General features: G+C 37.5%; 2 protein-coding genes across 2 annotated transcripts in view; one reads left to right on the top strand and one right to left on the bottom strand.

Annotated features, from left to right (window-relative positions):
- Window positions 1–13,594, top strand: part of LOC134750990 (NADH dehydrogenase [ubiquinone] 1 beta subcomplex subunit 3) — a 519,415-nt gene that overhangs the window by 94,452 nt on the left and 411,369 nt on the right. The window lies entirely within an intron of this gene.
- The window catches only part of LOC134751280 (uncharacterized), a 223,096-nt gene that overhangs the window by 39,234 nt on the left and 170,268 nt on the right, over window positions 1–13,594 (bottom strand). Inside the window, exons 5-8 of the mRNA XM_063686664.1 lie at window positions 10,472–10,639; window positions 7,520–7,673; window positions 6,197–6,607; window positions 5,156–5,396 (exon numbers count right to left, since the gene is read on the bottom strand). Of these exons, the coding sequence (XP_063542734.1) occupies window positions 5,156–5,396; window positions 6,197–6,607; window positions 7,520–7,673; window positions 10,472–10,639 (974 nt within the window). The remainder of the gene's footprint in view (window positions 1–5,155; window positions 5,397–6,196; window positions 6,608–7,519; window positions 7,674–10,471; window positions 10,640–13,594) is intronic.

The following is a 13,594-nucleotide window of genomic DNA, read 5'->3' as shown; positions in this document are numbered from 1 at the left end:
CAACGTATGCCAATTTTTTTTAATAAAACGCATTGTTTCGTTATTTTATTTCGGTAAATAATTATCTATGAGTTATTATTATTATTTTATTTATTTTCTTTATTTAGGATTACCAACAGATAATACATCTTACATGCTCTTAAATCTATATAACAATCATGACTGATGCTTATCTAACTATTGGTAACCACAGCTTAGGGTAGGGTAGGTAGGGTTAGGTTAGATTAGAACTGCGACCCTCACAGAAACGAACTGCTACCAGAAAAGTGGGTTAGGTTAGGTTAGAACTGCGACCGTTACAGAACCGATTTGCTACCTTGCTACGTATACCTAATATATTGTACTTTATAGTATGCCTACAAAGTAAAATACTATACTACTGTTCATAGTTACTGCTGTACAAATGTACATCTACCAAAATTGCACTTAATCTGGTGTTAAAAATATGGGGATAAAGGTATTTAATATGACTGATATACTCAGATCTATACTTTATTTGATATGTTCGTGTATTATTGTAATACGAATCATCCCCTACGCTGTTTTAAGGCGATTACTAAACACGATAAATTATGAGGGAAACCCTTTTGTTTTGACCTACTTTGGATTCATTGTCCATCATCCCCAACGGATTATACTCTATTACATAGGGACACTATTCACAACCTATATACAGGGTGGCCCATTTGGATCGGTCAGTATGGGAAAGTCTGAAACTATAAGACATACGAAGATCTGTTCTTAGGAACCATATATGTCATCGATTTTAATAACAAGAAAAACTATAACAACTCATTCTGAGATAACGAGTTTGGGTAATGAAGGACGATCGGTTGCCTGTGTCATCATCATCTTCCTCGCGTTGTCCCGGCATTTTGCCACGGCTCCATGGGAGCCTGGGGTCCGCTTGGCAACTAATCCCAAGAATTGGCGTAGGCACTAGTTTTTACGAAAGCGACTGCCATCTGACCGTCCAACCCAGAGGGGAAACTAGGCCTTGTCGGGATTAGTCCGGTTTCCTCACGATGTTTTCCTTCACCGAAAAGCGACTGGTAAATATCAAATGATATTTCGTACATAAGTTCCGAAAAACTCATTGGTACGAGCCGGGGTTTGAACCCGCGACCTCCGGATTGCAAGTCGCACGCTCTTACCGCTAGGCCACCAGCGCCTGCCTCGGTTGCCTGTGTGGCACCATATAAATCATCATCATCATAATTTAACAGCATGGCTCTTGTCGGTGGAGTATGCGCCAGTTTTCTCGATCCTCGGCCAGGCTCTGTAAGACACGACATTTGCTTTCGCTTTCAGTTGTTGTGTGTAGCTTGCTCGTGGTTTTCCGCTGCCTCTTCTCGCTTCTATCTTCTAATAAAGTGTTAAAGAGAGTGTCGTGTCTTATCAAGTGACCTATCATTTTGCCTGATCTATTTTCTATGGTTCTCAGTAGGTTTCTCTTCTCTCCCACAATTCGCAGCACTTCCTCGTTCGTTTTTCTCTCCGTCCAACTTATTCTCTCCATTCTTCTCCACAACCACATCTTAAAAGCCTCTAAATAGAACGGTAAAATTTATTTTTAATCGAGTTTGTTCCCGTTCGGCCAGTAGGGTAGCATTGGTAACCGCTGAACAAAAGAAACAATAGTAGATTGTGTCACAAGGGAGCAAAATGACATATTTACGGCGAGGGCGTACATTGAATCCTGAGCGTAGTGAGGGATTCAAGTGTGCTACGCCCAAGATGGAAATAATTTTGCTACCATGTGACACATACTGCTTTTCCCATCACCTATGAGTAATTATGATGTTTAAAAATATTATTTAATGTGCAAAAAATGTAAAAATAGTGTACTAGAACAGAAAAGTGTTACTTTGATCCCTCCTAGCAGGGAAGAAAAGTGCCACTTTGATCCCTCCTAGCAGGGAAAAAAAGCCCTTTTTTGAATTGGTGATGTGAAAAGGACTTTTGTTTAACAGATTAGGATGTGTCGTAAAAATCATTTGAGAAAATTCGTACTATAGACGGTCAGACAAATAGACAGAACGAGTTACTTTGTCATTTATAATATTTGTAGCTTTTGCCCGCGATGGAATTGATATGTCGTACATAAGTTCCGAAAATGTAATTGGTACGAGCCGCGGCTTGAACCTGTGACCTCCATAATGAAAGTCGCACGCCCTTATCGCTAGTCCGCCAGCGCTTCTTTTAGTTACATACATAAATACTAAACGAACCCTCTCTATTAAGATTCGTAAAACTTTTATCACGAACATTTCTTTTCATAACACATTTCTATTGCAACAAAAAACGTTTCGTTTCTCTTAAAAACGCCTACCCTTTTTATTACTCCCTATTACGTTAAAAACTCCGTTTTTAGATAAAAGATAAAAGAGAGGCCGTTTAAAAGATAACATAAGAAAAGATAAATATATTTTCGGCGAGCCTTGTTGCGTTTATCATTTTTTATGAGATCTGTCACTGAATAAGGGACACGGGAGTGCTATCGCGAAGTAAAAGATAAACTGCACAAAATGACGGTTACTTAATGTTTCCGTTTCTTCTTTAATTCAGTAACGTTGGCAGATAATTCTGTTGAGTATAAAATAAAAATTGTTTTAGTATTGCATAGCGCATTGTTACTTAGGTACTATTCGGGATGCAATTTTACGTTAATACCGTTAAGATAGTGTGTTACACTGTAGGTATAAAAATATCACAATGAAAGAAAGATGGATACATTTGCCACGTCGGGTAAGCCTTGATAGCTCAGTTGGTAGAGCGATAGATCGGTAACCCAGTACTGAAAGTTCAAATCTCGCCCGAAGTAGTAAATTTTTAAATTTATCATTTCCAAAAGTAATGAAAAAAAATACAACCACAATTAACAATATTATCATCAATACCTAATATATGGATTTGGAAGATATCAACCTTAATTTTCTGATCCTAAATACATACATATACATATTATAGGACATTATTACATAAATTGACTAAATCCCCAATAAGCTCAACAAAGCTTGTGTTGTGGGTACTTAGACAACGATATATATAATATATAAATACTTAATTACTTAATTTTAAGATCAATATTTGCATGCTGCCATTGGCTAAACATGTGATACTGCTTATAATGATTATGTGAACTTAAAATTACCATGTTTAAGCAAATAAATAATTATCTTATCTTATCTTATCTTAAATACATAGAAAACACCCATGACTCAGGAACAAATATCCCTGTTGATTACTGAATAAATGCCCTTACCGGGATTCGAACCCAGGACCATCGGCTTCACAGGCAGGGTCACTACCCACTAGGCCAGACAGGTCGCCAAATATAGATATCTGCTTAAGTTTGTAAGCAGGTCTTAGGCACGAGTGATCTGCATGAAACAAACCTGTAGGTGTAGGTCACCTCAATTCAATCAATCAATCAGTCAATTTAATAGGTCAATGAAGCAAATCAGTTCATAAAAAATAGTGTTTTTTATTTACTTACGTTACAATCCCAGAATATTGAATAACACAAATTAAATACAAGGGCTGTTATAAGAAGACCATTTATCGCGGAATGTATGGAATTAAGCATTTATAAAAATGGAATACTTATAGAGAGTCAAAATACGTAGCTAACCTAAAATTTTCAAATTTAAAAAAGTCGTGGATTATCTCAAAAAAACTGGCTCAAAAATCTATATTTTTCTCACTATTTTATTTCCCTTTTTCAATAGCCTCCTAAGGCCCGGACATACAAATGAAATACCCGAAATTTGCCACTGAAATTTGAATCTATTCTATTGTGTAGAAAATAGAATTGATTTTGTTTTGTTAGAAAACTGAACGAAACAAAAGAAAGGCGACTCTATTCCAACTGAATATGATTACAGGTAGAACCTTGAACCGTAGGAGGATAGGTACAATCGGGGACATTCACGCACCTTAAGGGCAAAAATCGGTTAAACGTCTTGCAGGCAGTCAGGCGATAGCATAAAAGTCATGACACTTAAAAATGTAGGTGTTGAAAGACAAAAGGTTAGCTCAGGTAAAGTTTATTGCCGTTCACTTTCTTTGCGACGGCCGGCATTTGCAAACAAAGATAAGGAATCCAAAACGCATCCTTATTGGTTATCTTTATGGGGCGAAGCTTAGCCTTAACAACAACTAATAAACTGTCCTTATTACCTATTGTTTGTCTCATTACCTGCTTTTAATATTAAGATAAAGAATCCTGTGGTTATCTCTGTGGAAGGCGGAGTTTAGCTCGCTCGTAAAGATTGAGGTCAAAAAAATTCTGAACTGGTTCACCGCCAAGTCCCCGATAGTACACAAGATCGAACCAGGTATTTGTAAATTTATGAAAACTTGGCTCTCCAAAAGTACGCACTTCTCGCACTGAAAGAGTTTAAGATTAGGTTTGTATTCATCATTCCGAATAAAGGAGTAGGTAGACGCTGAAATATTTTATTCTCAATTCGAATATTATACAGTGAAACCTTGGTAACATGAATCTCAAGGCTTATCCCAAAAAGTTAATGTTAATATGTGTTCGTCGTTTATAAGGTGTGGACTCAGAAAAGTTTTTATAAGTTTTAGTTTGTCATAAAGAGTGAGAGAAAGTGATGAATATGAGTAATAAACTGAGTATTCGATTTATAATAAAAATGAAATAATTTGGTATTTTAGTATGAATGAACGGTATAACGACGGCCTCAATTTCGTTCACCTTTGTTCGTTGGATTGCTAGTTAGGTTACGTAAGCTAACTTTGCTGAGAAGTTCAGTCTTTGCACCGATTTGGTAAGGAAAAAAAAGTGCTGCGATAAGCATCACATTCCACACTTTGTCTCTGGCAAATTGGTGAGGTAACGAATGAATTAATAAATGAATGAGCGGATGAATGAATGAATTAATTAATGAGTAGGTGAGTGAATGGCGAAATTATTGATTGAAAAATGATGAAATTTTTTACCTTTCCAGTCACATTCATTCATTCACTCAGAGCCACTTGTACCATCCCACTAACCCGGGGTTAACCGATGAAACCGTTGACCCAGTGTCAAATTGTACTGGTAACCATGGTAACTCCAGGTTTATCCGGTTAACCCCGGGTTAGTGAATGATGCAAGTGGGCCTTACTCACTCAGTCATTAATTTACCTCTTGTCAAACTCGTCCACGTCCTCACTGGTGAAGTGACTCGTCACATCAAGCAGCTGCTGTATGTGGTCGCTGCAGACGCGGCTTTTTCGCCTGCAGTCATCTCCCTCTCGCACGAGGATAGTCGCGCAGCCGCCGTAGTCGAGGGAAAGAGACGGTTGCTGGACGACGATGGTTGTACGGCCGGGGGGCATGGAGCTGGCGGCGTCCAAAGGGTTGGCTGTTACATGGACTTGGGCCGCTGGAAAAAAATTGGTATTCATTTAACTGTTTTATCCATTCAACAGACCTAAAAATGTTCTTATCAAAAAGGCTTTTTTTATACGGATCGCGTGATGGATAATGGAGACTTCCGTACCTTCATACAATATGAAAACAGCAACAGACTAAGAATCAAGCAAAAAGGCGTATCTTCACAACATTTACAGTTTTTTAAGAAAATAAGTTTTTGAACTCATTTGTACCTAAAATAATCACGTTAAAAATATATATCTTTGAAAGAATTTATATTTAAGCTTTACTTTTTTAGTTGTTTTCAATAACTTCTAAATTTATCAATCAAATTTCTGTTACTAACAAGGACAGTACAGTGGACTTTTTGTTATAGTTTCATAGTTTCAAAAGAGGTGATAAAGGCACATTTTCATGAGACTATGGAAGAGTCTCAGAACAATATTTAAAAAAGTAACTTAAAATCTTTATTAAAAATAAACTGCTTCTTATTTAGGGCCAGTTGCATCAACCTAAAGTTAACAGACTGATGAACGTTACGCAGAAGAGATCTTTGAAAGTTCCCATAAGTACAATAAAGTTTAGCAAACGCTTTAACGTTGACTGACGGTTTGGTACAACAGACCCTTAAGGCTTTGCCACACTGGATGCGAACTGCGGGCAGCGGTCAGGTCAAACTTCAACTTCAAAGGTTGCTGTGTTGTTCATACATAATGCGGGTTTGACCTGACCGCTGACCGCAGAACGCATCCAGTGTGGCAAATCCTTTAAAGTCGCGTAAAATATCACCCAATTTAGTTTGAAACTAACCTGTAGACTGCCTTCTCGAACACGGCGGCGGCACCGAATGCTGATGCGCCGACGATCTCCTCCTAGCCCTCGTGAAAACCTCCGTCCCCTCCAACTGCCTCCTCAATTTCGCCACATCATCCTTATAATACTCCTTATCCTTCTGTTTCCTCGCTTCACTCCCCCTTCTCTTCTCCGGCTCAAATTTCTCACTCCCCCTTCTTTTGTCTAGCTCAAATTTCTCACTTGCCCTCCTTTTCTCTGGCTCAAATTTAAAATGCGTTTCGTATTTAGTTTGATTTATTTTTGGGCTTTTTGGCATCTCCATTTTGGAGTCGTAAGGGATTTGTATGGATGTTGAAGGAGCTGTTTCTTGGACTGTAGTTTTGTTTCTTTTTTCTGATCTTGGTTTTCGCTCTTCTTTCTTTGGTTCTGAAAGGTACATTTCGTTTTATACAAAATTTCATACTTATATTATTTTGTTGAATACACTAATTAATAGGCACTTAGTGATATAATATTATTTTATTCACGCGTAAAGTTCCGCAATGTGTTGTAACATATAATTTAACAGCTGAATAACTAAGAGGGCACTGTACGGCGCCGTATATGATGGTGAGGGCCTCCCGCGAAGTTTTCATACGTTACGATATATCGAAGTTTCCCTACAAACGAACCCGTATTCTTTCCTGTTTTATTTTTATTTTATTTTCTTTATTGGGGAAAAACAGACATAGGCAGGATAATACAAAAAAGAAGATATTAGTTTATACATACGGACGACCAGCGCTGACTTTAGCGGCATTATGCTGAAGCGGGACCATTTCGTGGTAAACTAATATACTTTTTGTTTTAAATATACTTTTTTTTGTAATACGTTTGTATGAAATGTAGTTTACCATGAATAAATGAATTGAGACAATTCGTTATCTAAGTGTATCGTTAATTTAAGTGACATTGTCATCGTATTGAGGTATAACATGTGTGGTATAATAGATACTGAACTAAACTAATATTGGTACACTGACGATAATAATAGTAATTACAGTGCTGACAAGATTCAATCACATAGGTAACATTCAAGAAGCGAAATGTACTCTTGATTGTAAACCAAGTATATGATAGTTTGTTACAATAAAATCGATAATTAATATACTCCATTCTAGATAGAATTAGACAGACATAAAAATGGATCACTGTACAATTTGCTTGAGTATTTGCTCACGTTGTATCGAAATCGAAGTAAATTGCTGTAAAGCTACACAGAAAAGGTTTAGAATTTCTGATTCTGTGATCTTCTAGAATGTTATGTGATCTGGAACGAAGTATAAGTTCATTAGGTACCTGGCAGTGGCACGTCGAAAACGAAGCGCGCCGGGCCGGGCCGTGGGGAGTCTAATATGTCTGTGGCCGACTGCGGCTTGGTGTAGGATGGGGAGTCTATTTCTGAACTGTCTTGCGCTCTGTGGTAGTGAGGAGGGGCTGTGCTGGGGGGTTCCTGGAACAAACAGAATTTTTAAATGATCTATACCCTCCCATAGAAAATAGACCAGTCAAAATGTATGAAACAGCCAAATTTTTTTCGCGATTTCGTGGTTGGTTCCATAGTAAAAGTTGCTCAGTATAATCCCAAAACCTCACTGGCAACGGGAATGCACTTATTTTTTAGCCACCGTGTATAGGTAGACTGACATTTTTCATCAAAAGTACAGTATGTAGTTACGTAAACGCAATAAGAAGCTCTAATATAGTTATTTAATTAGTGACTGTTTCTGCATGCAATCGTGTTTATAACGTTTCTTTATTTCTATTGCTTCTTTTTAATTGTGCATATTTTACTTTTAGGTGTTGACATTTAGTCTTCGTGCAACACCGGCTTCCGACACGTCATTTAGTCTTCGTGCAACACCGGCTTCCGACACGACATTTAGTCTTCGTGCAACACCGGCTGCCGACACGTCATTTAGTCTTCGTGCAACACCGGCTTCCGACACGTCATTTAGTCTTCGTGCAACACCGGCTCCCGACACGTCATTTAGTGGAAACCTCGCTGGTTTATGACCCACCTTAATGTATTAACTTTATGTATAAATGATGGTGTTTGTTTTTTTTAATAGACAAAATAAATAATAAATAGAGTAGAGTCAAAATCAGCCATGGTTCCAACAATATTGATTTCAATTACATCTGCCAATTTTTTTGCGAGCGAGTGGCTAACAAAGAGAAGCTCCATGATGCCAGTGTGGATGAGAAGGAGTTCACTCTGGTGTCAAGAAAGAAGAAGGTGCGCTCGGCGCCTCGTAGGACTCAGTGGTACTCAGCCGAACCGGCTAATTCTGGCTTGCGGGTTGCTATACCGAGTAAGGCGCTGAATGTGTCGCGACTGCATTACACCGCCACGGCTGCTGAAGTGGTGGAGTATGTACACCAGAAGACCGGTTACACGATGAAGGTGTTCCAGCTTCGATCGCGCCACTACGTACACTTTAACTTTTTGTAATGCGCGTGCCGCGAGCGCTGCAGGGGACCATCGAGTGCGCATCGAATCCGACACAAGGCCAGACGATTCAACGGAGCCATGTCGTTTTATCGCCTTATAGTGTTTAGTTTTTAAGTCTATAAAATGCATATATTATAATTATTATGTTAGTCTGTAAGGTATTTGTAGTATATTATGGGCCCTTGTTGCCTGATTTAAATAAATAAAAAAAAAACAATAAAATACATGATTATGGAACAATCTTTAAAAAAAACATAATTTCTATTGTTCAGCTAGCTAGTATGTACTATATAATTAATGCTTATATCGTGAGTACTGAAGATATACATAACTGCATAATAATAGATAAAATCAATAATACTATGCTAATATGTAATGACAAATGATTTAAGTACGGGTAATTTTATAGTAAGATGCAAGGTCATGCAGTTTAGCATAAAATGATAAAAATGATTTGTTGCACGCATTCTCAATCACATTATATAGGTATTGTATTATTTGTAGTTATTTCACTTAGTGTCACAGTGCACAGGTACCTCATACGTAGGTGGCACAAAAAAAGTAAAAATAAACTAAGTATTTTTCGAAAAACGAAGTAGACAATAAATAAGGTACCTACATTAGGGTAAGTTCGAGGGGCAATTTTGAGAATCGCTAATATCTACTAAACCAGAAGTACTTCGTACTTTATTGCAATGCTTACCAGCGTCTTGCTTACTTTTACTATATTTGAAAGAACTTTAAGGCTTAGAACGCACTGCGGTTTTTTCAATAGCGGTTCCGCAACCGCAAAATATGTAACGTACGGCATGATTTATAAGCGCACGCACTTAAAAGACTGAAACCGCAAGAAAAAAACCGCAGTGCGTTCCAAGCCTTAGTTTAGTAGATATTTGCAATGTTCAAAACTATCCCGCATTAGAAGTTACACCATTGCATCTTACTCTTATATCTTAAAACTCATCTACATACTTACAGTAGCGGCAAAAAATCCATCATATCATAGAGTAACTTATACTAGAGCGGTACTGTCATAGTAAATTTTGTAACCCCAGTAAATTCACTGCCATCTGTCGACACACTTTATAACTAAAAATAAAGATTTATAAAAATACGATAGAATGTATTTAAATATAGATACATGATTTTTTTTATTTGCATTAATTATTTATATGATTTTGACCCATGTTCTTTCACTGATATGCGTTAAAATTGTTAAATAACAAACGAAACCATCAACGCCATCTATACGACTGTAGGCCAAAACTAGTAGCGCCCTCTGAACGAGAATCAAATTTTCTTGATTTTCGAGGCACGTTTTTTCCTTAGACTGTATCCATCTATTACGGAGTTATATCTATCTTTGATCATATACATCAAAAAATTTTTTTCAGGCATTCATTCGAAAATTCGTGAAATTAGACTTTATATCATGCAAACAATGATTGTATTTTACCTTTATTTACATAAAAGTACCTTGCCGCGCGATCTGATACCCAAATTCAAACCGGTCACTCAATTTTATTGGAAATAATGCCGGCCATCTTGGATTTCTCAATTTTTACTCTGGTCAAGATGAAAATCGATATCTAAACACCCGAGAGGATCTTAATTACGAATCTGAAGTCAAAATCAGAAAAAACGTATTTTCTGTAAATTAGAAAAATAAAAATAAAATCAGAAAAAACAAGTGTACATACCTAACTGTAATTTTACACCTAAATGTTACTTTACATTTACACCCAAGTGTAATTTAACACCCAACTGTAATTTTACATCCAAATTTTCAATCTGACCTGCGGTATGGGCTGTATGGGCGCACAGTCGATGAGGTTGGCGGCGCCCTCGGGCTCCGCGTCCATGGAGTCATCGGTGCCGGTGACGGACGTGAGCGCGGTCGCCGCCGAGTCGGTACTGGTGTTGATGGTCTTGTCTGACGTCGTGCTGCTGCCCATGACGACCACCTGCGGACAAACAGACAAGCAAAGGGTCAGAAATGAAAAAAAAAAACCGGCCAAGTGCGAGTCGGACTGGCGCACCGAGGGTTCCGTACTTTTTAGTATTTGTTGCTATAGCGGCAACAGAAATACATCATCTGTGAAAATTTCAACTGTCTAGCTATCACGGATCATGAGATACAGCCTGGTGACAGACAGACGGACAGAAGGACAGAAGGACAGCGGCGTCTTAGTAATAGGGTCCCGTTTTGAACCCTAAAAACAATTTTTTATCTCTTTAACCCTTTACCTACGGGGACTTTGAAAACCCAGTCACCGCTCAATACGGGCATGTGTATTGGCGAGAGTCAGCGGTTTGACATAATTTCACTTACTTGTAACTTTTGAAGTACTACAGCTTGAAATTTCACACACACATTAAGTATAATATGTTTTATTAATAACTAATCACTTGGTGTATTTATATTCACTAATAATTCTTACTTCACGCTTAATATTAATCACTAAGAAATTAAAGAATTTTAAGTTACTGTTAGCGAATTTCTCAAGATTAAGGTTTAAAGTATTAGTTTATTATATATGTAACACAACTACACTTAAATGATGATGATTATTGAAATATTGTAAAAAATCTATCACTTAAAATGTTGCACAGAAACAGAATTCTGCTACTGATGAACAATAGTGATGTGCGCATATCGACACAATTGACGATATTTCTGTAAGTACGGGATATAAGCTTAGCAAGTTAAGTTTTTAATTAAAAAAAATATTACATTCCAATTTTGTTACTATTTGGACAAAGAAAAGTGTAAAAACTAAAAATAACATTCAAATCACCCACACGTCTCACTCCTACAACAAGTCGATGAAATATAAAACAACACTAGGTCCGCCATATTGAGTTCAATTATTTGCGCTTCTGCAGTACGGGTGTCAACCCCAGTTGACAGCAAAAATGCGGTAATTTTAAAAATATGTTTATGTCAGAGCCATCTAACGAAATATTATGATATTTTTTTCTTTGCACCTATATTAATCCCAATGCATAATATGACCGCTATTACCAAGACACAAGGTCTCGTTTCGATTAAAATAAATATTGAACATGAACCTATCTTCGATCAACTATAGTTGACACCCGTACTGCAGCGGTGTTGCCTTACTGGCAACTCTGGTTGACACCCGTAGGTAAAGGGTTAACACCGCCTTTTAATCAGGCTTCTTAATAGGCCCTTGTCTAGTTTAGAGGAAAATGCTAGAAAGATAAAAAAAGATTTACTTAAACTCCTTACTACGCTCAGAATTATTATTACGCCTTCGGCAGGTACTACATCAGTCTTTTTCATATGGTAGAGGTAAAAGATCATAAAAAATACCTAATGCCCTCACCTCGATCTGGTAGTTTTTTAAGCCCTCGAGATTACGAGAGTTTTGTGTGCGCGATCAAATGACGCAATGGTAGTCATAACATGCGGTTCCTGAACACATCATAGAGAGCTTATATTATAAGTGTAGATAAAACAGTGTATGTAACTAACGTTTCAAATTAAATTACTCACTTTCGGCTCGTTTCATAAACCTAAACTCGTATTTTATAGTACATTGTGCAACGTGGGGGTAAGTGAAATTTTGGAGACGAGTTTCTAATATTCTTAACCCCGGAGTTCTACACAATGTTTTTTATCACACTTGAACATGTAAATGCCACGAACACCAGGAAAAAATTCGAGTTCACAGCACAAAAAATAAGTACACGGATCAACTGTTGCTATATCAATTAAAACGAAGTTTTCGAGCGTTATACGAAAACATAACATATGTATTTTTTTCACTTTTAACTTAACAGAATATCAAGCGCTGGTGGCCTAGCGGTAAGAGCGTGCGACTTTCAATCCGGAGGTCGCGGGTTCAAACCCCCGGCAACTTATGTACGAAATATCATTTGATATTACCAGTCGCTTTTCTGTGAAGGAAAACATCGTGAGGAAACCGGACTAATCCTAACAAGGCCTAGTTTCCCCCTCTGGGTTGGAAGGTCAGATGGCAATCGCTTTCGTAAAAACTAGTGCCTACGTCAATTCTTAGGATTAGTTGTCAAGCGGACCCCAGGCTCCCAAGAGCCGTGGCAAAATGCCGGGATAACGCGAGAAGATGATGATGAAGAATATCAAGATCACTAGACCAAAAATCAACTCTTAAAAAACCGTCAAGTTTGTGTCGGGTCACGCAAAATGGAGGGTTCCGTACCTTCATACAACTTAAAAAGCCATACCAGCAAAAGAGCGTATCTTCTCGGCAATTACATGCTTTTGATAAGAAACATAGAGAAATAAGTAAGCGTAGAGTGCTCCATACAACTGGCTATTAGCCCGAAATCTTGAAATAATGAAAGCATAACGGGTAAGGGGACTGAGGGAGGAGCGGGCGGGGTGCGTCCATTGTAAAACTTGGTATTCACATTCACCCCCACACCCTCTCCTCCCTCAGTCCCCTTGTTTCCCTGTAATATTTTTTTTTTTGAAAAAGTTATTAATGGGTCATACGATCATGTTCATAAATTTCATAATAATTTTTATTGTTTTATTTTTTTGATTTTCATTAGTTTTTATACGCCCGGATGAAAAGGTACACACCATTTTCGACTTTCAAAGCGGTTAAATAGTATTTTATGCAACAGTTGCGTAAGAGAGGTCAAAAAATACGCCACGAGTATTTTTTGACTCAGTTAAACAACGTTGCATACAATACTTTTTCTACGACCAAGCACTTACTTTGAAATAAAATTGTAAATTAAACAAATATAGTTGGTCAAACCAAATTGTCAGTAAATGAAAACAAAAACATAAAAATATACTCATCCATCTTCAATGCCAAGTTTGATGTAATTTAAGTATGATGTTTTAAAATGAAGCGTAAGTTACGATTGTATGAGAGCTGCTTTTAGGCAGCGGGTTCGTG

The sequence above is a fragment of the Cydia strobilella genome, chromosome 21 (genome assembly GCF_947568885.1).
Source record: "Cydia strobilella chromosome 21, ilCydStro3.1, whole genome shotgun sequence".
NCBI lineage: Eukaryota > Metazoa > Arthropoda > Insecta > Lepidoptera > Tortricidae > Cydia > Cydia strobilella.
The sequence above is the reverse complement of the archived record's forward strand: the minus strand, read 5'-3'. Positions and strand labels throughout refer to the sequence as shown.